The following is a 24,737-nucleotide window of genomic DNA, read 5'->3' on the forward strand; positions in this document are numbered from 1 at the left end:
AAGGATTCGAAATGAGGGTGAAGACCAGGACAGGGAGAAAAACAACAGTCCTGCTTTGAGGCTAAGTGTACCACGTGGGTGAGGTGAATTGAGATGGGGTGGACCAAGCAGGTGGAAGGGTGGCAGGTGAATGCCAGGCGCATCCTGATTGGGGCATGTTTGGTTCCAGAGGCAGCTAGAGCTCAGGGAGCCTGGACTGCCACCATCAAGAGGGGTTCATCAGCATCATGGGAGTGCAGGGGGTCACATAAGGTGAGCTGGGGTGAGCACACAGCTGTGGGGCATCCCAACATGCTGGCCAGAGGGAGAAACAAGAATCGGAAAAGGGCGTGTCATCCACGTTAAGAAGGGTCCGGCGTCCGAGGGAGGTGTGACAAACACTAATATCCTGTAGCCATATAGGTACAGACACACCTCACAAACCAACCACAAAGCGGGAAGAGAACACGATGTGACTCCTTGTGACACTGGAGGTGGCCACAGTCCACCTGGCAGCGAGCGGTGGTGACCACGGCTGGGGCAGAGCGAAGGCGGGGAGATTCGGCAGTTGAATCTCGCAGGATTTGGGCTGACCGGATGTGGGACCTGATGGTGGGTGTGACCAAGCTCACGGTCTGAGGGGACAGCAGGTTAGGTGCTGCCAAGCGGAGGCCCAGGGTCAGCTCTCCTAACGCGGGAGACGGCCGAGAACCAAGAGGCCCCGCCCCCCCGACAGAATGTACCGACTCCCAGGCGGGGCCGAGTGCACCCCGCAGCGCGAACGGGGAGGCCGAGAGAACTCCGGGCGAAGGGACAGAACACTGTCCCGGTCGGGAAACGCGGGAATTGGGGCTGCTGGGAGAAGGGACCTCAGGATGCAAAGGGCAAACATCAGGACTAGCCGGACCCGGGAAACCTAGTACGGGGAGATATCCCCTTGTCGCGGCTCGACGCCTCTTCTCCCGCTTCCTCCCCTCGCCCCACCACCCCAGGTACCTGGCGGACTTGAAGGACCACAGAGATGGCGTCAGGGGTGGGACCTCCCCGACTGACGGCCCGACGCTCATTCTTAATGTCTGCGCCTGCGCACGACAGAGACACAGCCCCGATCGACAGTTCGGTGCTCGCCCCTCAAGTCTGAACATTGGAGGCGGAGCAGCCTGGATCTCGATTACACCTCCCGACAGAAGGGGCGGAGTCCCCACGGAAGGTTCACATGCAGGCTTTGCCTTCCAGATGTAGACACAACCGGGCTTTGCCTCCCAGATGTAGGTCCCCAAGGAAGGGAGCCTGGGCTTCCCTGCTGTTGCGACCCACTAGTTCCACCCTCCCTATTTCAGGCAGCAAAAGGAGAGGCAACAGGTTTCTTTATTAAAGGATTCAGTGTCTGCAGCTGGGCCCCTCATCAGAGGCGCCTGAAGAAGAGCTTAGCGCCACGGTCCAGCGTACACAGGCTGGGGCCTGTCTGGCTGGGCAGTACCCGGTGCAGTGAGTCCCGGTCCTCAGGAGTGAGGCGGCGGCTGCACAGCTGCAGCTCCTTCACATGTTCAGTGATCCTGTCCCAGACGCTAAGACCCAGAGGCCCCTGGACAGTGCAGCCTGCAGGGCAGCAAGAACAGGCTTCAGAGAGGGACTGCAGGTGCCCAGGGCATTCAAATGTCCCAAGGGGGATCCCAAGCCCCAGTTCTTCTTCCAGAGACCCGGCAGGAGGCAGGCTGACTCAAACAAAGACAGACTCCAACCTTGCTTTGTGCTTTGCTCTCAATTTCCCCATCTGTAAAATGGGCATAATATGTCTGCCCCTGAACCTGTAAGTTGTGGGTCTAAGTTGACTCAGGAGAGCACTAGGCTGCCAAAAGTTCGATTCCCAGCAGGCTCAGGGCCTTGGAAGCTGAGTGCAAAGCACAGCACAGGTCTCCTACCTGCCTGCCTACAGGGGTGCCTACTGTGGGAGCCAGCCTGGCTTCAGGGGGGCCAGTAGGGAGAACGCAGAAGGAATCCAGGGGCTTCCATATGTACGCCTATCCCCAGCCTCCTGTCCCTGGAGATGTGAAGCCAGGAAGGTGGAGGCCCCAGCTGAGGCAAGAACAGGGGGTAGTCCTCCAAACAGCTGTGTGGCCAGGATAAGAACTATAGATGACCACAGACATACCAGAGCTGTCCCTGCCAAGTGGCTGGGGCCAACCTAGATGACGATTCCCTCTTTCTACCCTGGAAGGGTTTCCATTCATCCTGCTGTTCACCAAGGATCAGATCAGATATCAGATGGTGGGCTGGAGGTGGAAGCCATGCACTGGAGGTGTCTTGCACCCCTTGACCCACGTTCTTAAGAGCTGGGCTCCTGCTTCTGTCCTGGGGGCTGCCCAGGAAGGGAGCCATGGTGGGCTAGCAGGAGTGTGTGTGTGGTGGGGAGCCATGGTGAGCTAGCGGGAGTGTGTGGGGGGAGCCATGGTGGGCTAGCGGGAGTGGGGGGGGTACCAGGCCCTCACCTGACAGGTCAAGGAAGCTGAGGCCACGGGGCCGTTCCTGGAGGGCAGACAGGAGCTCCTCCAGACCTACACGGCTGACCTTGGGGTTGGCAGACAGGTCCAGTGAGACCAGCGAGGGGCAGAAAGGGAGACATCTGAGGGGTCAGGGGAGGAAAAGCACAAAGGGGTCAGCTTCCTGGAACAGAGCCCCCAGCTCTCCCCTGGCCAATACTGCAGGAACCAGGCCGAGCTTGGGCACCTGCTGATACCCCTAGAATCAGACAAGGGCTCAAGTGCTTGGTGTGCACAGGTGACAAGGGTGCCATGAGAGGGAAGAGCCAGAGTGCTGGAGAGAACCAGGAGGGGTGTGCTGGGACCTGAAGGCCATGTGGAAGCAGAGGACAGTCCACTCGCTTGGCGAACACCCTGGGGTAGCTTCCCATGCTATGAAGAGACCCCTCCCTCAGGGTGCAGGGCAGATCACCTGCTCAGCTCTCTCACAGCCTTGTCATTCAGATGGTTCCCAGACAGGTTCAGGTGTGACAGCGCACAGCCCTCCTAGAAAGAAGCAGCAGCCAGGGGGTGGCACAGAGGGCCCGCCAAGGCTATCATGATGCCCCTTCCTCAGGAAGAGGGTGTAGAAAGGAAGCCTGGTCCCCCAGCCAGAGAGGGGCATGCCCTTCAGTGTGGAGTTCTGAAGAGGCTGTAAGGAAGTGCTTATCTTCCAGGTGAGACTGAAGCTCAGTGCACTGTGATAGGACACCCAGGGGCCCTAAGACCTGGAGTGGGGGTGGGGAGGTAGCAACCCTGGAGGCAGGCAGCCCCTCACCCCGAAGCCAGAACTCATCCCTGCTAAGTGGGTCCTAGCCAGAATTGGCTGAAGCTCCCCACCCCCAACTCGTACCTGCGTCAGGTACCTGACCACAGGCTCCATGAATCCATCGCTCTTTGTGGTCACCACGGAGCCCAGCTCCAGGTGCAGGAGGGTGCAGGCAGGCAAGCTCAGCAGGGTCTGGGTGCCCAAGGCATTGTAGGACAGGGAGAGCGTCTTCAAGTGCTTGGCATCTGCACAGGCCAGCGCGTCCGTCAGCCCCACACGACCACCCCCTCCCCTAACGGACCCTCAGGACTCTTCTGTGTGGAAACCATCTCCCTAACTCTTTGTGAGCCAGGGAAACCAGACTCTGGAGCCCAGCCGCACCCCACCATCACTGGGGCTCTTCAGCCCCTCCCCAAGACAGGAGGGTACCAGCAGTCTGAGGTGCTGTCCCTGGCCAAGAGGCCTATGTGGGGCGGAGAGTGGGGGGTGCTCTAACTGCAGGAGTCATAAGACAGACATGTCTGCTCTTGATGCATTCTGGGATCACTGACAGCCTGGGGTGGGCTCATGGGAGGATGGCTTTAGGCAAAGACTCTACTCAGAGCTGGAGAGCGAGACTCAACCTGCGGATACACGGCCTAGCCTGCCAGTGCCCCCTACCAACACCCCACCCCAATTTACGCCCCTGCACACTCCTGAAAGCCCAGCCTAGGTGTCCTCTGGGCCCCCCCGGACCTTCAACATACCCTTTGTTAGGGCTGGGGAGTAGGTGCACCTGTGAGCTCACCTCGGAAGGTGCTGCTCAGGGCTGCCTGCTGGCTCTGGAAGATGCTGGGGCCTAGGCCACAGGCCTGGAGGTGCAAGGTGCTGAGTGAGGGGCAGGCCCGCAGGACAGAGGCCAGAGCTGGGCCACAGCTATCCCCAAGGGGGTTCATGCTCAAGTCTAGTTCCTCCAGAGTCTGTAGGAGACACAGGCCAGCGCTGGGTCCCCAGAGCCACAGAGGCCAGCTCCCTTCCCAGAAGAGCCCACCCTGCCCCACCCCAGATCCCTGCTCCCAGTCCTACCTGAGCAGCGGCCTGCTCTGGGAGGCCTGAGGCAAGCTGACATAGGCCAGCCAGGCCCAAGTGGTTGGAGGACAGGTCCAGGAGAGCCAGGCCAGGCATGGTGCCCAGGGCAGCCAACAGCTCAGCTATGCATCCGTCTCCCAGTCGGTTCCCTGCCAGGCGCAGCTCCCGCAGCGTCGCATGCAGTTTGAGGGCCCGAAGCAGCGGGGTCAGCTGGGCCTGGTGCAGTGCTAGGGAGCAGGCGCTGAATGTGGAGCCCGAACCCTGGCATCCCACAGCTTGCAGCACCTCTGGGTGCTCCGCTGTGGGGGACGTGGTGTTAGCTGATGACAAGCTTCCTCAGAGCTTCCCGGAACGCGGGGCCCGGTCCACCCAACCCTCCCCGCTATGCAACTTTCCACGGCTCCTGACAGAACTGTCAACTCAGCCTGCTTCACCCATCCGCCAGCCAGCACAGGACATGGTGTCTGTCGGGGGGTGCTTTAGGTAACTACAGTGCCAAACACCTGGATGGGTTTGCACGGAGAGAGTCCCAAAGGGCCCAGGCCTCTGCCCAGCTGATCCCTGAAGCAGTGGTTCTCAGCTCCTCACCTTGACCCAGGCTCTGGCAGGCTCTGCGGTAGCGGTCGGTCAGCGGGGGCAGGTCCCATGAAGTCACTTGAGCCAGCACCTGGAAGGCACCATCAGGGAGTCCCCGTGGTATCCAGCAGCCGTCCTCCTCAGTCCCCCTGCGCAGTGGCCCCCACTCACCTCCTCATTGTTGTGCACCACGTCCAGGATGGCATCCTGTGGGGCCAGCAGGGCCCCCTCTTTCTGGAGTGTGAGCCGAGGCAACAGCCCACAGGTCTGGTAGTAGCGCTGGGTGGCCTGCTCGGCCAGCCAGGCCACGGAGTGGGCCTCAGTGCTGCGGGCCAGGTGGTGCTAAGATGAGTTCTCCCTTGGGCCCCTCCCCAGACCACCTCACTGCCGTGCTCAGGACATGCAGGCCCTGCCTATAGCAGGGATATCCCAAGCAGCCATACAGCCTACGGAGACCACCAAGGATCCCACTGGCCAGAAACCCCAGGCACCGGGGCAACGTCTTACCTGTGTGGGATGGGAATGAGGAAGAGATTATCCTGAACTCTGACACGAACCCGGATGGGTGGAGGCAGGGTGGGACCCTGGGAAGAGGCCAGTCAGGAGACCCTGCATTGTACGGGTGGGTCCCTGCCGCCCCCACTGGCCCAGCCAGGCATCACCCTGCTCAAGTTTCCACACACCCACCGAGCACTGGCCTGCCATAAGGTTGTCCTGGCCAGGCCCAGAGGTCCCAGAGGGGTCGGGGCTCCCTGGAGGCTGTGCCGCTGAGCTGGCCTTGACTGCCATGCATGGACTCTCGTGGTGAATTGGGAAGGTCAGACGGCTCTGCCGGGCCCGGGGCCTGGTGGTGTCCCCACTGCCTGGGGGATGGGGCAGGCGGCTGCCCCTCTGGCGGCCAAGGGTCAGGGCCAAGTCGTCCTCCAGCCAATCCCCATCCAAACACTCTTCCTCTGGGACAAGGGCTGCCTGAGGGGCAGGAACCTCGCCTAGGCCCTGAGGTTGGTTGGGTACCAGGCAGTGGCTCTGGGCACTGCCCACAGCCCGGATGGCCGCCTGGTAAGCCGCCCAGCTGGTACTGGCCACAGCTACCTCTCTGTTCCCTGCAGGGCTGGCTGGCTGAGTCTGGGCCAGCTGAGTGAACGCTGAGGACCGAGGCCTCTTCTGGGCAGGCTGGTGAGGGCCTTCACTGTCCTCACTCTCAGAGCCACTACTGCTGCTGGCCAGCCCAAGCCGGCCCCGCCGAGGCCTGACCACAGGAGAGAGCCTGGAACGGGCCCAAGAGGCTGGGGGCCTTGGGGCACCAGAGCGGGGTTCTGGGCAAAGGCTTGAGGGAGGCGAAGTCTCTGGGTCAAACAGATGGTTACTTGGAAAGGCCCGGGGCGCTTGGGGTGCCCGGGAAGCTGTGGGGAGAAAAGGGCCCAGGTGGACCAAGAGTCCAGACACCGTGTCCCCCACACCCTCTGGGGCATTCCCTCGGGGAACTCCCACTTGCCTCCGACAGTCCGGAGCAGCCTCTCCATGGTGCCAGCCTTCTGCCAGGTCTCCTGGTCGAGGTCCCTGCTGTACAGTCGGACCCACAGCTGCAGCGTCTCCAGGGGACTGTGACCCTGCAGAGCCGGCGGGGGTCACACCAGGCCCTGAGTGAGCTGACATCGTTCCCCTGCTCCCACCAGCCCCCACCTACCTTGGTGGTCTGCAGGGTCACAGAGGCGCCTCGTTCAATGAGCAGCTCGGCCACCTCGAAGTGGCCACAGGTCAGGGCGTCATGCAGCGGAGTGATGCCCTCACACCCTGGGCCTCCTGGGTCATCCACTGCAGCTCCGTGGTCCAGCAGGAAACGGACAATCTCTGTGGGCCAGTGGGGGACGTGAGCTAGCACCATGTTTCCTCCTCACCCAGGGCCCCAGTTGTACACAGACCCCACCTGGTCTACACTCACCCAAGTGTCCATGGTTACAGGCCTCATGCAGGGGTGTCCAGCCGCAGTAGTCCCGAGGGTTGACAGGGTGGCCCTGGGCCAAGGAACACAGAGCCCAGCTGGGGAGTGCAACAGGAAGGGACTGCCTGCCCCCCACCCCAAGAGGTCAGGACAGGACAGAGCCCTAATGGGGCTCTGTGAAGCCCACCTGCTTCACCAGGTCCTGGACGCGGCGTAGCTGGCCCTCGATGCAGGCTCGGTGCAGCAGGGTCTCCCCCATGTCATTCCGTCGGTTCCACTGTGGGCACAGCCACTCATGAGACGAGGGCATGGCGGTATGAGGGTGCCGGAGCAAGCCAGTGAGCAAGGAGGGGACAGGTGGCCAGAGAGCCCTCACCTTGTTTACCTTCCGCTGGCCCAGGCAGCCTCGAAGTTCCTCATCCTCCTCTGGGGCCTCGTTCTCTACAAGAGTCAAGCCTTGAGGACCCTAGAAATCCTTTGTGGCTAGAGGGCTTTAGGGGCCTCCTCTGTCAAGCGTGGCTGTGAGCCAAAGGCAAATGGTCCTGCTCTGCCAGCCTTCAGAGGGACACTGAGCAGGTGGTACAGCACCAGGGCGCCATGAACCCTCACCACTCTCCGAGAGCTCCACATCGCTGATTTCCAGAGCCTCACTGTCCTCCTCTTCCTCCCCTTCCTGCTCCTCCTCCACTGTGCTCAGCTCCTCAAGTCTGGCTTTGGTGCTGGGGGCCTCCTGGGGTTTCAGCCTCAGCTGCACAGTGTAGAGGTGCTGGAGAACACGCCTCTGTGGGCAGGGGCCGGGTTAGGAGGACGGAGAGAGAGGAGGAGTGACCAAGAAGGCGGCAGGGCCAGCTCAGCCCAGGGGAGTAACCGAAGGGGTGGACTATGGCTGGGAGACGGGCTGTGCAGAACACAGGATCAGTTGGGCTGCCAGGGCAGCCAGATTGGGAGGGTGCTGTAGCCTGGGTGGGAAGGTTCTTTCACCTGCAGCTGGGGTAGCTGGGCCTGATGGGCACAGCCGAGAGCCTTCTGGAAGCACTGTGCCAGCAGCTCATAGTCCTCCCCAGCCTCTTCTCTGGACAGTGCAATGTTTAACCAGGTCTTCGCCTCCTGGAGCAGATGGAGGATGGATGAGTCTACTGTCTACCACACTGGACGGGACTGGCCCCAGCTCCCCAGGATAGCCAGGTTCGTCCGGGCACCAAAACTAGCCCAAGTCCATTGGGGAGGGAGACACGAGGCAGAGACCCCACGCACCCACCTCCAGGGGGTTTCCACTGCACAGCTTTAGCTCCTCCTCATAGTGAAACACTGCCCGACTCGGCTCCTTCATGTCACCCCAGGTGGTAGCCAAGGACACATGGATGACGGCCAGCTCGGGCCCTGGCCGGCCAAGCAGCTCTGCAAAATGCAGCTGGGAGCCAGCACTGGTGAGGCCCCGGCTGCCACCCACCCCGTTCCCTTCAGGAGCACCCCAGCCTAGGTGGGCTGCACACCTGCTTCTGATAGGCCTCGGCTGCCTTGGGGAAGTCGCCCGCCTTGGAGAACAGGTCCCCCAGCTGTTCACAGATGCCTAGGGCACTTTCAGGGTCCCTGTCCTTGGCCTCCTCTAGCTGCCGCTGCAACTGGACCACCTTCAACACTGCAGGAAAAGCCTCATGCAAGGGGGTGGTACACTGTGGGGCTCTGTGCTTGGCGCTGCCTCTGGTTGGGTACAGCGGCCCCCCAGCCTCTCCAGGCCTCCATTCACTCTTGTAAAATGAGACCATGGGAGATTCTACCCCACGGGAGACCTACTGAACTCAGCAACCAAAAACAGCTGGCTCAGGAAGAGCTGGCTATTCTCACTTACCGTGACCCCTCACTGTCATTAGTGTCCCCAAGCTACTCAGCCAGTGAGAATCGAGTCCATGTTCCACTAGGTGGGGGTACAGGGTCATCTCTCGATTGTCAATGAATGAGCCTGTGTTAGGGATTGAGCTGTGGCTCCCCACTAAGAACTGAGTGTTGGCCTGCTAAACAAAAGGTTGGCTGTTCAAACACACCAGCCACGCCAAGAAAGATAAGGCAGTCTGCTTCCGTAAAGATCAGTGCCTCTGAATCCCTTTGTCCTAGAGAGTGGCCACAAGTCAGAAGGGACTCAATGGCACTGCAGTTGTTTGGTTGGTAACTATGATATGACGCTGTTTGTAAACAGGTTACTATGAGGTCATACTCCATTACAATGAATCCTGGCCCTAAAATGAGAAGACGCCGTGTGACGCTGCCACTGCGAGTGAAGAACTTCCGGACCCACCAGAAGCTGGGAGACAGGCCTAGAAAGTCTCCCTCAGAGCATCAGGAGCCAACAGACAGACACACCTTGATCTCAGACTCCCAGCCTCCAGAAGCAGAGCTGAGACTGCATTTCTGCTGCTTAAAGCCCCTACTGGGTAGTACTTTGAACATCAACCCTATGACACCGGCTGAGCTGGCCTACAGGTAAACGTCCTGCTGGTCTCCCACCACCTCTCCCAACACGCTCTCCCATAGGCTCAGAGGGCAGTGTGTGTGTCTGAGAATGGAGGGCCTAGCCCTCTTGTTGGCAGAGGCCCCAGTACGGAAGGTGCCACCTCCCCCAGGAGACATGCCTGGCCCCCACTCTCTCCCTTCCCATAGGGTTTCTGTTCCAGTCTTACCATACTTCAGGCTGCTGCAGACTGCCTCCTTCTGCAAAGGCTTCTGGGATCCCAGTCTATAGGCCTTCTTCAGGGCACGTTTGGCAGCCAAGAAATCTCCCAGGTCTTGGAGGATCTAAAAGGCAAGAGAAGAAGGTGGGGCTTGCATCCTACCTGAGGCTCGCCTCACCAGGGCTCCAGGAGCTACCTGCACACCTGTGAGATCACCACGCAGCACTCGCTCTCCATGGACCCCTTCTTCAAGGTGCGGGCACAGTCGCGGGCACCCTCCAGGCAGCGCATGGCCTTGGAGTGCTGGCCCGCTCGCCAGTGGATGGTGCCCAGGTTGTAACGAGCACGAAACAGGTCCTCGTAGAGGTGGTTCTGCCTGCGAATGGGGCACAGGTGCTCACCAATGTGTAGTGAACTCAATAAACCCTAGGGACCGATACCACACTGTAGTCCAACCCTGCCTCAGTCAGGGGCTCCTCGGCTCCTACATCCCCCTTAGGACCGAAGTCAGCCTGCTCCTTCTGGCATTCGGCACAGCCAGACAGCCCACAAGGGTGGTCCCAGGAGCCGCTGCTTCCCCTAGGTCAGGAAATGGGGCCAGTGGGGGCCTTACTCTGAAAGGAAGATGCTTTTCTTGAAGTAGTTGTCACATTGGGCTGGCTGCTGCAAGCTGTCGAAAGTGAGACCCAGGTTGAGGTAGAGCCGAGTCCTCATTTCAATCAGCTCTCGGTGTGGTACAGCCCCTGCAAGATGCCCCCCTGCCACTCAGGCATCTCATCCCCACTCAGGGTCTCCAGGATGGCCCTGAGCCCTGTCCAGCCTCAGCCCACCCTAATGGAGGTGCCAAGGGTAGAGGGCAGGAGGAGTCACTGAGGGAGGGCTTCTACCATAGGGGGGCCCGGGGAGGGTGGGATCGGCCATGCAAGACCCACCCTCCAACTTCTCATCCACGATCGCCAAGCTCTTCTCAAAGGCAGACTGGGCCTGCAGCAGGGCATCCTGCGACTGGACATCGAGGTAGGTGCGGCCAATGGTGGCCCAGGCCCTCTGCTGCTCCACGTGATTGGACAAGGAGCAGGCCAACTCCAGGTAACGATGCTGGTGCTGAAGCAGGAAGGAGAACCACCTCTGTGGGCTGACCCTACTCCAGGAAACGGGAGCAGGCCCCACACTAACTCCCATATTCTCTGGGCCAAGGGCTGTCTGCGGTGACAGCTGTCCTCACTTGGCACCATTAACAGTGCCACAGGGGAGAAGGGGACAGCAGCATCCGAAAGGGGCGGGCACCTGACCTGTGATACAACTCAATTAAGGTTTCCACGAACTCTTTCTGGGGGTCCCAGGCTCCCCCTCCTCCCCACGCCCCAACCTTCAGGGCAGCTGAGTAGTCCTCCATCTCCGCTAGCCGCTCGCCGATCTTGCGGTGGGCCACAGCGCAGCCCAGGAGGTCGTCGGTGCTCTCCAGGAGCTGCAGCTCCTGCCGATGTTCCTCCAGGGCCTCTGCGTAGCGGCCTGGACAGCAGGCAAGAGCGGGGCTCAGGCTCAGCCCATCCGATCGGAGGGGGCCCTGCCGTCCCGGGAAGCGGGACGGGCTCCGGCGAGCTGCACTCACCATGGCTGGCCAGGAGCTCCCCCAGCTGGTGGCAGAGGGCGGCCTCCTCCCGCAGTTGCCCGTTCCGCTGGGCCTTGGCCTTGGCCTTGCTCAGTTCTGCAGAGAAGAGTAAAAGCGTGCGCAAAATGAGCGGAGTCCCAACCGCGTCTGAGTTCCGCTCTCCGGTCTCCGGATACCCAGTGGACTCACGGCGAAACTCGCGTTCCAAACTCATACCGCGGTCCGGCCGCCTCAATCACCGGGATCCGGACTTCCCGCGCTCCCGCGGCCCCACCCCCAGGCCCGTGCGCAGACTCAGTTCCACTCCTCGGTTTAGGTAGGCGACTAAGGCGGGTGGGTGGGGCTCGGAACATTCTGGGAAATGTAGTCTGTCTTGTTCCGAAGCATCCTGGGAGTCGTAGTCCAGCTGCCTCAGCGTTCCGGAAGTGGCGCCAACAGGGAGAATCTGGAACTGAAATGGTATCACCGCATCCTTGAGTCCTCTGGCTGGATGTAGTCTCCCGAGTCCGAAAAAATGCCCGTTGGAAACTCCGTTCCTCCTAGCAGGCGGCGGAGACGTGGGCGGGGAGTGCAGGCTTGTACGCAGACCCAGAGTCGACTGAGCCCAGGGGATCTCCAGCGACTGTGTAGCGAGACCCCTGCCGGATCCTAATCCAGGCCTGTCCTTCAGTCCCTCTGGCCAGCTCCTGCTTTGGACGGCAAGGAGCAGTCGGCCTGGGGGCTCTCAACTCGCTCAGACCCGAAATCCTTCACTTTTCTTTACAAATGTTCTGTAACACCACCCTTATTGAAATGAAATTTTAAAAAATAAAACGCTTATATATTGTTATTGTTAAGTGCGGTTGAGTCGATGCCGACCCATAGCCACCCTGTATAGGGTTTCCAAGGAGTGGCTGGTGAATTTGAACCACCACCCTTGTGGTTAGCAGTCCAGTGCTTATCCTACAGCACCACACCAGGACGCTTACATAGACAAATCAGCAGAAGGAACATAAAGTTCTTGCATATTGTTGCGGCCCAGAGTCCCTTTGGATGCACACCATTGCCAGGTCTTTCCTCACGTTGTCTGCTCTGTGAGAGCCCATTGCTGCAGGCACTGCGTCAGTCCACCTTGTTGTGTCTTAAGTCTTCTTCTTGAACCAGCCATGATGTCCTTTCTCAGGGGACTAGTAAACTATGATACATCAAACCTACTGCCAATGAGTCCATTTCAACTCCTAACAACCCTATAGGACAGAATAGACCTGCTCCCTAGAGTTTATAAGAAGAGAATGTCAATTGTTATGGGAGTCCTACAAATAAGCAGGTAGATTCAAACCACCAACCTTGCAGTTAGGTTAGCAATCCAATGTTTAATCCACTATGTCTCCACACTCAAGTGTTTGGATACATGAACACAAGTTGTCAAGATTCCAGGATGCAGGCTGGCTTCAGAGAGGTACAATGCAGTCCAATTTCGTGGCTCAAACCCCCATAACGGGGCTGTTGTTTTCTGACTCATAGCGACCCTACATAGGACTTTCAAGGAGCCACTGATAAGTTTAAACCGCTGACCTTGCAGTTCAAACGACCTCACAGTCCAGTGCTTATCCTCCAAAATGAACATCAAGGGCCCATTTCCTCACTGTGCATGCCAGTGCATTCCTGGAAAGTTCGTGTATGTCATTAAAAATGCAGAAATGCTTGATGAGCAGAGGTAACAAGGAGTTAGGGTTTCAACTTAGGGGCTCCTCACCTATGTGATGCCTAGTTGGATGTTTAGCAATCAGGTGGACTTGAGGTAGCCCATGGCCCCAAGTTTCAAATTTCCATGTTTTCACCCACAACTGTGAAGAGCAAATGCTCTCCAGGGCAGCTCTCACACCTATCTACTCCCCAAACCCAGCCCTGAGCTGCCCAATGCCACGGCAGGTATCCCTAAATGGAGGGATGAGTCCTGTGTTGATTTTTTCTCGTAACTAAAACAGGCCCAATGGGGTGGAACCTTAGCCTGAGCTGCGGGCGAATGGCAGCCCAGCCTGGGCTCCTAGTTTAGGGAGGGCTACTTGGGCAGCGCTCAGGTTGATCTAGCCTCCAGGCTTGACGTGTGGTGCATTAGCAAGGCTCCAGTGGAGGTGGGCACAGACTGCTCCCCTGGGAGACGCTCTGTCCAATCCAGCCCAGGTGTAGGAGGTAGGACAGTGACAGCTACAGTCCCAGCTTTCTCCCCCTGAACCCAGAGCGGAGCTCTGACCCCAAGGCAGCCAGCCACTCAGGGGCTCAGCTGCCCCAGGCCTCAGTGTCCCCACTGACAAGACATGGATTTGTGTGTGAGGCAGTGCTCCCAGCAGGGATGGTGGATCCCTGGTAGAGAGGAGCAGACCCGTTCATGGAGAATAGTATCTCCTAAGGAAACACAGATAGGACGAGGTTTGCAAAACTTTAAACTACAGTTACATACACAAAACATCCAGAGAACTCAGACCACAGAAGCAACACAGAGTCATTGTCAACAGGGTCAAAATAGCTCTTGCTTGCTCTTTAAAAAAAGTCTTTTTATTTTCTTTGTAAATTTCTGACTCCAGGCAAAAGGGGGTATGTAGTGCTCATGGGGAGGGGTCACCCTCACCCTCTCCTCTGGAGGCATCGTGGCGCCTCAGAGAGGGCAAAGAAGGACCAAGCCAGATGCTGTGATGTTGCAGGTTCAAAGGCGTGACACTCCTCAGTAAGGAGGTCACCCACAGTGGCTATACTGCCTGGAGCTCTGGGTGCCTGCTCCCTGGTGGCAGCAAGAGACCTAGTACAATCTTCCAGAATGCCCCGCTGGTCAGACTGTAAGACTCAGCTTTGTGTGAATTGGGGGATGTTGTGATGCTCATGCAGACAGGTACCCATCAATACTCCCAACAGGGTCTTGTCCTGACCTCAAACACTGCCCATTCAATCTGCAGGTCCTGCAGCCGAAATTAGGGGACTGTGCACACCATGCACGAACGAGTCCTTCCCACCACCACACACACACACACACACACACACACACACAGCCACCTGCCCCAGAGACAACTCAGCCAGGCCAGGTTACCTCCTCCCCCAGGTAGACCTCCATCCTCAGGCCCCAAAGCAGCTACAAACATTCACCTGCATGCAGACCCCTGCTGCTTCCAGGCCCCCAGCAAAGCCAACCATGGACCACACCACCACCTCTCCCCATCCCAGGAGACCCGCTGGGCCGCTTTGCCTGAACCCCTCTCTCACAGACACCCACATATGGACGGACAAGAGCAATCCTCCGAAAGCCCCTTTAGAATCCAGAAATACTTTCAGACAGAGATACGATAACACAGCCCCACCACACATGGCTCCAAGGGCCAACATGCCACCCACACAACCCTGATGGACACTATCTACCCTGAGTGCTATCCTCTGCCCCAGGGGCAGCTGGGAACCGGGGATGCCGCTGAGTTAGTGGGACCCAGGCAGGGAGCCCTGGAGTTGGGCTTGATGTCCGTAGCAGCATGAAAGACCTTTCTCGGACACGGTCTTCTCCAAGCACTGCAGCCTGGACACCTAGCTCGCCTTCTCTGCCCTGGTGACTAGGTCACCTCCACTCACTGACTACCTGGAACTGGAACGCAGACGGGCTTCTCAGCTACAGTGCTGAGAAACTGCTAGCCTGTGAGGGGCAAAGAGCACCCTATAAGGGAGACCAACCCAGAAGCCATGCTCAGCACCCCACCCCTCAACCCCTTGGCACCATGGGCAGGGACCACCCTGCTCTCAGGCCAACGTTCCAGGTCACACCCCCTCTGTAGGTACCACCCAGGTAGGTGCGGGGACAGAGGAACCCCGGTTCTTTGGTATCAAAGCAACACGCAGTTATGGCCGAACAGCCACTGTCCTCAACAGGGGGCTTCACAGCTCCCAGGGGACACGAGGGTGCTGGTCAGCCATTCCACAAAAGCCACTTTGCTCCTGGTCCCTGCACACACCCAGGCTGGGAGGGCCAGCCTCCTTTGGGGGGAGAGGTCATGACCTCCAACCTCCTTTGCGGACCCTTGCCCAGCCAGGCTTTCTCTGCCGCTCACGGTCCCCAGCGCTGGCTCCACAGCCCAGGGACACTGAGCCCTGGGGCAGGCTGGAGTAGAAAATAGATTCTCTGGCTAAATTGCATAATTTACAGAAGAGCCTGGAAAGAGTTTAATTTTTTTCCTGGGAAGAGACAGAATTTCACCCTGCATCCCGAAAATGTCTGCTGAGCCCTGCTGGCTGGTCCGCCTGGCTCTCCCACTGTTCGAGCCCTAAGACAGGGTGGGGGTGGGAACTTGAGTCTCTCCAGGGGCACACGGAGTGCAGGTGACGTGCAGGGCAGGCTCCTGTTGGTGTCCTATATGCCACTGGACTCCCAGGCCACACCAGAGCTGGGCTCCTGTTCAGTCCGCTTGCAGCCATGCTTCCCCCTCCAACAAAACAGAAAGTAGGAAGCAAGGGAGCCATTTTAATTGCAACCAAATATCCCATCTGAAGTCAGCGAGGACCCCGAGCCTGCCGGAGCTGAGCGTGGAGCCAGGGAGCGCAGGCCAGGCCTCACCCCTCTCCCGCGCTGTGACCCTCCGGGGCCACTTGCAGGCAGGGCAGGCAGCCACATGTCCCACACGCATGCAGACTTTTCCCGATGTGTTTTGGTTCATGTTTGCCTCCTTTTGCTGAAATGACCAGGTGACGGTGTGAGAGCGCCAAGCCCGCGGTCGGTCGGTCAGCCCAGCGTGGTGGCTGCAGGGTGGCTACTTCTGGATCTGGAACAGGAAGAGCCGCAGGTTGATGTTCTTGGCAGCCAACAACTTGTTGCACTCCACGGAGTCAGTGATGGGCAGCGGCACGTACTCAGTCTCGTTGCTTTCGTTGGTGAACACGAAGTGGTAGATGACAGGGTTGATCTTCACGTCGTCGTAAGGACCCTTAAGCAGCAGGAAGGAGCACTCCAGCGGTGCGTTGACCTTACTCTTTAGAATGAGCTGGAAGGAGAGAGTGCGTTTGCACGACAGGTTGGGGTTGCGCTCCGAGTCGTTCACCCGTGCCTTCAGGACCCATGTCTGGTTCAGCACCGTGAACCGGGGCGTCTCATAGTAGAGGCGCGTGATGAAGTCGTCCGTGCGGTATGGCCGGAACTGGACCTCTGCAGAGACAGACAGGGCAGGGATGGCATTCAGAGAGGGCAGGGCAGGTAGGATGAGCACTTACCGGAGGACACGCAACGTGCTCTATGGGCCAAATGGCAAGCAAGGAAAGGGCATGTCCACGCTTTGGGGAAAGAACTGCAAACAGAGGTCAAGTGAACTGGTTTGGTCTGGAGGCTGCCAGAGGCTGGTGCCCAGGGCCAGGGGCCCCTGACCCCACGGCTCCATCGCTCTCACCCAGGGCCCAGCCCAGGCAGGGGAGAGGCTTCTGCCCGTGGGGCGGGGCAAGCAGACACACAGACAGGGTGCAGTTCTGAGAACAAGTGCACTTTATTAGTTCCAATACAGAGCTGCCAACAAAGCTGCCGGGTGGGCATTCAGCACCCACCCTGCCTGCACTGCGCGTTGCACCCAGGGCCAGCCTCTCACTAGGGGCTGGGATCTGCCCATTTGTCTCAGAGGGTCCATGAGGCCATGGCAGCCCCTGCCTTCTACACAGTCCTCTCGGCTCTGCCCACAGCCTATGACCGGTGAGTCCATGGCGGAGGGGCCCATGCCCAGGCGGCCAGTCCTTCCTGCACAAACAGGGCCTCCAGCCCCGCTGCAGTCACGCACCCGGCCATCGTACCCCACGAGGCCTGGACCGCCTGGACCACGGCACCCACCTGGGGCCGTGGCCTCTGTTGCTGTCCAAGGTCACGTGGGCCCTCAGCCATCGGGGCCCACACAGCCCCCATCTAATGGGCTGGCCCAGGTAGCGAGGTGTGACCACCTGGGCTGCAAACTGGCCATTGGCGTGGTGGACACTGGAGATCGGCGTCCCTGTGCGAGTGGTGTCAGCAGGTGCTCCTCGCGCCTCTCTGGCTTCGCCTGGGCCCCGCCCTCCTGCACGTCCAAAGGCAGATGGAGGCCTGGGAGCCGACAAGACTCTTGAAGCTGCTCAGCAGGGACGTCCACTTCATTCTGTGGTTCGGGCCAGCGCCCTCAGTTCATTCTGAAGCCTGGTCAGCTTTGTGCCGGCCTTGGGGGCCTGGCCCCAAGGCGCTCACCCAGCAGGCAGGACCTGGCCCACTGAGCATCTTCTTGCCATGAGCCGGGACCTCCAGCAGACGCGCCTGTCTTCTGGTCAGACACCACCTGTCTCGAGTCCGAGGAGCCCCTTGTAGCGGGGACACCCCCCTGCCAGACGGTGGCCAATAGAGAAGACAGCGGGGGTTGGGGGGAGGAGGCTCTGAGAGCCATGTGGCTGCCCTCTGGGGCCCGGCCCACCCTCTGTGGTTTCCAATCGTCTTCTGCCCCAAGCGTCTCCCACGGCGCAGCCCATGCCCTCGCAGGGGCTACCCTCTTAGCCCTAAGTGGCATGCAGCGGGTGGCTTGGTGCCTCACCTGTGTAGCCAATCTTCTCGAAACTCAGCAGACTGAAGATGCTGTTGTATAGCTGCATCTCCTTGCGGCGGCCCTGGTCCAGTTCATCCAGGATCTCCATCAGCTCGTTGCCTGTCTTGGTCGGGTGGGCACAGGCAGCCTCATGCGCCGTCAATTCGTGGAAGGGGCCATGCCATGGGCAGCCGATGCGCTTGTACTTGCACTGGGTGACCCTGGGGAAGACGGTGTGGCTGGATCACAGCCTGCGTTCCCACTGGGCTGCACCACCCCTTAAAGGGCACATGCACGTGCCACAGAGGCAGGGAGCAGACTTATGGGAGTATGTTGTCAGTGCCCTGGTGCAGGGTGGGCTCTCCGCGTGGCTGCACCCCAAGCTTGGCTCCAAGTGGTGGGACATCCCTGAATGCCCCAGCCAAGGACCAATACAGCTTCCCAGGGCAGCCCTGCAGCGGCCTCCGCTCACATGATAAACAGAGCTGCTCCGCACCTGCCCCCCTACCTGCCTGCCCGAGCCTGGGGGTGGCCCCAGCGGTACCTGTCCTGGCACTCCTCCTTCTGGTGCCTCTCCAGCAGTGAGCGGGGAAACTGGCGTAGGCAGAAGCCACACTCAGATGGCAGCTCACTCACGGCTTTCTCCACAGCCAGGTTCCGGCAGCAGAGGCTCTTACTGATCTCACAACGGCAGTTGGGGCACGTGGCCTGTTCCTCCTTCAGTCGGGCATCTGCTAGTAGGTGGATAAAACAGCCAGCGCACATCAAGTGACCATTAGTACACTGCGGAGAAGGAAAGGGAGATGACACTCACAGACCTGGCAGGACTAGGCACATGCCCAGCCAGGCCGCCATCCTCGGGGCCTCCAGGCAGGCAGGTCGCTGGCGGCAGATGCACACGTGTTCTCTTCCTGGGCCATGGGGTGTCAAGGACGTGGCTCCCATCACTGGCTGAGGTCGAGCTCTTCACTGAGGTAGGCCCCACGGGAGGTGGTCTGGTAAATCACATAGGGGCTTGAGCCCTTCCCCAGTCTGTCCTCAAATCCAGGAATATCTAGCGGAGGAGTAGATACGGCTTCCCCTATGCCCAATCCATACCTCAGCCTTCAAAGAGGCAGTCTGGACTACACCTGCTCAGATGGGTCCTGTTCGCTCACCTGCCCAGTGAGAGCACATCCACCAGGCAGGGCAGGCCTTTGGGGGTGAGTGAGAATGGGGGCTGCGGGGCTTGCTGTGAATTGGGTATCAGAAGCCAGTCCCCCCAGGTCTGCAGGCAAGACCCGCTTCTGGGTGTGCAGAGGTGAGGGCAGACCCTGCCCTGGGGTCACCCATGTGGATGTCGGATGGCTGCTATCCTGGGTCTGTCTCGTCCCACACCCACGTTGTGTCCATTGGTGCAGGTCAAGGAAACACACAGGGACTGTGAGCCTACCCTCAAGGGGACTCTGCAGGGTTTCATGGGGTCCCACACCAAAGTGTCCTGACAGCTCCGTGCATGGTACAAGGACCAGGATAGGTCAGGCTGGTCCTGGGCCTCACCTGGGGGCCTAGGCACAGGCTTCATTTGGAGGCTGCTCCAGTGCTATCTGGGGCTCCGTTGGGGGCCAGGTCCCTTGAAAGCTGGACACAGCATGGCAGAAGAGGGACGTGACCACATGGTCTGCCCCAAGGGCAGGCCTACATGTGCCGTGACCCCTTCAGCATTCGCAGCCCTCCTAGCACCTACTTCAGGGTGATAAACCCCAAGGAGCACAGTGTGATGACCGAGCTCGCCGATAGTCCAGGCCTGGATCTTGTATACCAAGCAGCTGGGGGGCAGGCCTCACTAGCAGAATTCAGTTACACTAACTCCATAAACTCCCTCCACCACATTCAAACCTCAAGTTCCAAGCTACGTCAGAAATTAAGACACACCCAGAAAGGAAGGGAACAGGCCCAGCATCCAGGACACGGGGGCCGGAGGGAGGTTGAGCAGGGAGGGTTGCTGGTCTGTTCACCCTGGACTGAACAGGGAACCACAGGTGTGGGGGGGGGGGGGGGGACGGAGGCAGCACAAGAACTGTCTGCTGCCCCCTACTGCAGAGGTCAATGACTGCCCAGACTACCCAACGTAGGCCCCCTGGTAGCACTGGCCAGGGATTTGAGGCAGGTATGAGATTTGACTGTGAGCCTGGGACTAACCTCCACACTGCAGAGCCCCACCAATGCCCTGAATTAGGTGGTCAGGCAGAGGGACAGAGAAACCTGAGGCTTGCCCTCCGTTGGAGTATGGCAGGGACACACAGGACCATGCTTGGTAAGGCTCACAACAGCCACAAGTCCCAGCCACCCCAAAAGCCGATGCCCTCCTAGGGCCCATGGTACCACAGGCATAGCCTAACAAGGAACTCTCCAACCAGACCCAGGAACCCCCAAGCACGTGCCCAGGCCTACCACGCTACTGAGAGCGGAGGGTGACTCGGGACAGAGAGAACTAACTTGCTGGGCCGAAGGTCCAGGTGGGACCCTGTCGTCCCAGCACACCCGTCAGTACTTCCCTGGTGGAGCTTCGGGATGACCAGACAAGTTTAGTGACTCTGACTGCAGGCCTGGGCTGGCCACTAGCTGCCCTTTGGGCAGGTGGGCCACTGGTTCTGCTTGGCTTGACTCTGCCCTTCCCAGGTCCCAATGGACTTCGTTCTTTTTTGGGGGGTGTCTGTGAACTCTGGGAGGAGAGGGTTCACAATGCCCTGAAGCTCGGCTGTGTTAGAACATCACATGATGTTTAGAGATGCCCCCCCGCAGGTCTGTCCATGGACAGTGGCCACCACTTTGGCTGCTGTCTGTGGGGAGGACAGGGCCAGCCCCCATTTTGCCACTACTGAGCCAGAAGTTGGGCCTGGCGCCTGAGTAGATGGCACAGCTTGATTCCGAGCCCACGTGTGCCACATGCCAGGGGCCCCCAGCTCAACAGTGTTCCCTGGGGTTGCTCACCCGCCCTGGTCTATAGGCAGTGATGAAGGACTGAGGGCATGTGGGCTAACAGCACATCTCCAGACACACAGGAGACACGAACAGAAGTCACTTCCATTAGTCCACTAGGAAAGGACTCCAGACACAGCGTGTGAGTTCAGAAGCCCACCCCTGAGCCCTAGACCCCACCCAGGAGGTACCCAGTCAAGCTGTGCAGAAGCAAAGCCCAAGTTCCTTGGTGCCCCAACATTCTCTGACCCCGAGGGGAACCGTGACAAGGACCAGTGGGCGCCTCTGGACCCTGGGACATGGGCCCACCCTCCCTGTACTGGGGGTCTGTCAGCTTCTCCCAGGCTAAGGAGGCATTGGATGGACCACTGGAACTAACTTGAAAACAGGCCTGCCCCCAGCTCCTGGGGATCAGATGGCCCTGTGGTCAGCAGGTCCCTGTGGTCAGCGGGTCCAAGGCACCTTTCATGCCTGAGAGTACATGTCCCTGCAAACTACTCTTTTCCACTCAAAGAAGCTGTGACCCGCAGAAATGTCTGGGTTCTCCCAGAGGTTCAGAGACTTACAGACCTCGGCGGCAACCCTGGTCCTAAAGCACTGTTGGGAGATTCCTTGTGATTTGTTGTTGTGGTTAAGTGCCACTGAGTCAATTCTGACCCACAGCGACCCTGGATAGAGTTTTCGCAACCCTGGATAGAGTTTCCGGGAGCAGCAAGTAAGCTTGAACCACCAACCTTGCAGCTCTAAGGGCTCTGCAGTCTAGAGCATTAACTCACAGCGCCACACCAGGACTCCATTCCTTGTGATACTAGCCCCTAAAACACTGTGCAGCCCCCAAACACTCCTCCTTTCCTGCACAACTGCTGCCCCCCGTGTCACCTCAGGCATACCTCCCTACTTCCTAGCCCATCTTGGGGTCTGCAGCTTCCTCATCTACTTTCACATGGCTGCCCCCTACATGCCCCACTGGGAACCAAAGAGATGAAAAGAGACAAACATCTCACCCCTGGCTAGCGGCTTTCGCAGTCCCTCTTTTCCTTTGCCTGTGTGGTCACTGGGTCCGTAGGTACACATATGAGAAGCTCTTTGCCTCCTCCTAGAACGTAACTGCTAGAGCCCTGATCTGCAGCCAAACGCCCAGGAGGTAGCGAAGACCACCTAAGGGCCAGGCCACTGGGGGGCTGCAGCCCAGAAGGCCCCACAAGGGGCTCCTCAAGCAGCACTTGGGAGAGCTAACAGTACAAGTGCTCAGGCAGCTGTCTGTCCCACCCACCCCCCAAATTGCAGGGCCGCTGTCTGTGAGAGGACCAAGGTAGCTGTCCCTTGTCACTGTAGCCCCAATTTCTACAGGGCCCCATCCTTCTAACAGCAGCTTCACACAGCCTGGCCCAGCCATACAACCCCTCTTCACAGCATCAGGCAAGCAGTTCTGTGCTGAGCCCAGGTGGAGGAGGCAGCAGGATGTGACTGGCCCCTGTAGGTGGCAATGGCCCTGCTCAGCTGGGGGCATCAGCCTGGGTTGGTTAGCTGGCCCAGAGACAGTGGTGGGCAGCCAGGAGACCTTAGAGGGGGACGGGGCCAGTCCTATGTTGGTGGGAGGCAGGGCCAGGGCCAGCTCTGTGCCAGGCACAAGGCTGGCAGGGGAGTCAGAGAGCAGGCACTGGCAACTGCCCAGGACAGAGGTAGTGCTCTGAGACTCGATGGCACAGTGCTGCCTGTCCACCTGTTAGCCTGGATGACTAGGGGCTCTTGGCAGTGTCCCTGCTTGTTGTCCGCCCAGGACTCCAGGAGGTAGCTGGGCACCTTGTGAGGCCAGTTGCCTCAGGCACACCCATCACTTATGGGAGGACATCAAAGCTGACGCTCCTGCTGAACCTGGCCTGGGCAGGAAGAAAAGTTGCCCACACAGGCCTTGATGTGACACCTGAGGGAGGTCTCCAACCTGCCACCCACACAGAAGGGAGCTCCCTGGCAGCGTGGAGGGGGAGCTGGAGGGCACATCTTGGACTACCACCTGGGGTTAACAGCCAGGCCCTGACCAACAGAGCCAGCACCCCAGGACCCATGGGTAGGGTGGTTGTGCTTCCTGAGTTGTGTCCTGCTAGGCTCAGGAAGGACGACGCTGTTCACAGGTACTAAACGCAAAACACACTGCCTGTCTGAGACCTGCTCACCAGATAGCTGCCAATTAACAGGGCTCAGCCAGGAACCCAGGCCGAGACGACAAGGGGGAGCAGAGAAGGTCTGAGGCCAACTCCACAAGCTGCCCATTCCAACCTGCCCCCCTACATTCTGTCAGAAAAACAGGAGCCACTATGCGAGAAGAGCCAGTGACACTGCCCATAGCAGAGCTGGCACCTGAGGGGTCACTATAAGCTGCCCTTCCTTCCTCAGTACAGCACCACCGTGCACCCTCACCCCACCCAGGTCACACAGCCGGGAGGCCTAGAGCAGGACTCCAGGTAACCCCTGAGAGGTAAGGGCCATCCCACTAGACAGGAAACACCCCTGCAACCAAGGCCCAGGTGTCTCCTGGCGAGGCCGGCTCCCAGGGAACAGAGCAGAGTCCTGGAGGCCATGGGCCAGGGCAGGCCCAGCACCTCATTCTCCACCAGAGTTCAGCCAGGAAGGAGCTCAGCTCTCAGGACCGGTTTGAACCAGTCCACTCAGAGCTATGGATGTGCTGGGGGGTAATGTGCAGCAAGTGCCAATACCACGTGGCCATCCTCCCCCATGGGCTCCAGCCCACCCGTGGATGGGAGACAAGGACACTTCTGAATTCCCCTGAGCCCCCCTCCATGACTTCGGCCCAAGGGACACTTCTTCCACCTGGGAGAATTACAAGGTCGTGGAAAGGAGGCTGGAAGTGAGCAGGTCCACCAGGTGGTGCCTGCATGCTGTGAGCTGGCAGCTGGCAGAGTGTGCCCCTGGCTGGCCCTGGGCCAGGAGGCCTCAGAATTCCTTACCAGGGCCCCTGGCCAGGAACTTTCTGAGGCCCAGAAGGGTGAGCTGGGAGCCAGTACCTGTTCCCCAGACAGCTCAACCTCCTCTCCCCATTGTCCAAACAACCGCCAGACAGGGTACCAAGAGACCGGCAGGTCCACAAGAGGAAGGGGCAGCCCACATCAGCCGCCATGAGAGAGGCTAGCTATGAAAGTGGACCATCAGCCAGGTCCCCAGCCTGCACAGAAGCCTCACAGCACAGAGCTCCCAGCTCCTAAGTGCAAAGAAGCCAATGGAAAACTGGTTCTATTCGTTGGAGGACCGGAGAGGGGGGTGGGGAACCAAGGAGAAGACCACCCCAGGTCTCAGCTCAACCACAGGTCTGCTCTACAGCTAGCTGGGAGGGTTCACGGTAAGACACACCTGGGCAGCCTGGGGGGGTGCGGTGGTGAGGCAGGAGGGGAGGGGGAGCTGAGCATGGGACACAGACTCCCCACGGTGACCCAGAAGGCAGGGATGGGACTTGATGCAGAAGAGCCCCGGAGGGAAAAGAAACGATCCCCTTACCCCCTTGTTGGTGTTGAAAAGAAAATGGCCAAGACCGGAGAGTCTTCCGTCTAGGGAACAGAGAAGGGAGCGCAGAGTAAAGGGGTACAGTAGGGGGCCGAGGTAGGCACGGGGGTGTGGCTGCCAAAAAAATAAAGAAATTCTGATTGAAAAGGAGACTCCCTGAGCCTAGGAGACTTGGAAGTGAGGGGGCAGGTGCATCTGTCAGCAGGCCTGGCTGGGCTCAGGTGAGGCGGTGGGACAGGGATACCGAGGGGCGGCAGGGGAAATGTGGAGAAGAGACAGGATCTAGCAGGCAGACAAGAGACGCTATGAACAGAGCACGGAACAGGGGGTTCAGGGCTGAAAATGACAACGTCCGAAGAAGAGGAGGAGGTCGAACCGGCACTGGAGTCCCGCCGTGGGAAGAACACGCATTTAAGGAAGGGAGAGGGGTCCCCACCAGTGGGCCCCGGGGCCTCCAGGCCAGACTTCGGGGCGACCGAGGCGGGGGCTCGAGGCCCGGGCCGGGTCGGGCCAGCGGCCCTACCTGGTACACGGAGGCCTTGGGCAGGTCCAGGCAGACGGTGCAGCACAGCACCGAGTAGAGCCGCTCCTCCAGCTTC

General features: G+C 59.4%; 2 protein-coding genes across 2 annotated transcripts in view; both read right to left on the minus strand.

The window, feature by feature from the left end:
- Positions 1-1,384: 1,384 nt before the first annotated feature.
- TONSL (tonsoku-like, DNA repair protein) lies at positions 1,385-11,345 on the minus strand. The gene is made up of 26 exons (XM_006830783.1): positions 11,321-11,345; positions 11,132-11,227; positions 10,889-11,031; positions 10,452-10,623; positions 10,133-10,262; positions 9,724-9,895; positions 9,529-9,643; positions 8,347-8,492; positions 8,112-8,264; positions 7,835-7,960; positions 7,463-7,634; positions 7,230-7,294; positions 7,041-7,130; positions 6,854-6,926; positions 6,599-6,762; positions 6,407-6,521; positions 5,599-6,314; positions 5,419-5,495; positions 5,083-5,236; positions 4,924-5,002; positions 4,333-4,634; positions 4,055-4,226; positions 3,352-3,512; positions 2,932-3,005; positions 2,469-2,602; positions 1,385-1,578 (listed from the first exon to the last, which is right to left on the minus strand). Exons 1-26 carry the CDS (start codon positions 11,343-11,345, stop codon positions 1,385-1,387), a joined length of 4,020 nt encoding a protein of 1,339 aa, XP_006830846.1.
- Positions 11,346-15,891: 4,546 nt separating this feature from the next.
- The window catches only part of CYHR1 (cysteine/histidine-rich 1), an 11,226-nt gene continuing 2,380 nt past the window's right edge, over positions 15,892-24,737 (minus strand). Inside the window, exons 3-5 of the mRNA XM_006830782.1 lie at positions 18,206-18,444; positions 17,671-17,882; positions 15,892-16,283 (exon numbers count right to left, since the gene is read on the minus strand). Of these exons, the coding sequence (XP_006830845.1) occupies positions 15,892-16,283; positions 17,671-17,882; positions 18,206-18,444 (843 nt within the window). The remainder of the gene's footprint in view (positions 16,284-17,670; positions 17,883-18,205; positions 18,445-24,737) is intronic.

Source organism: Chrysochloris asiatica, unplaced genomic scaffold (assembly GCF_000296735.1).
Source record: "Chrysochloris asiatica unplaced genomic scaffold, ChrAsi1.0 scaffold00001, whole genome shotgun sequence".
Lineage (NCBI taxonomy): Eukaryota > Metazoa > Chordata > Mammalia > Afrosoricida > Chrysochloridae > Chrysochloris > Chrysochloris asiatica.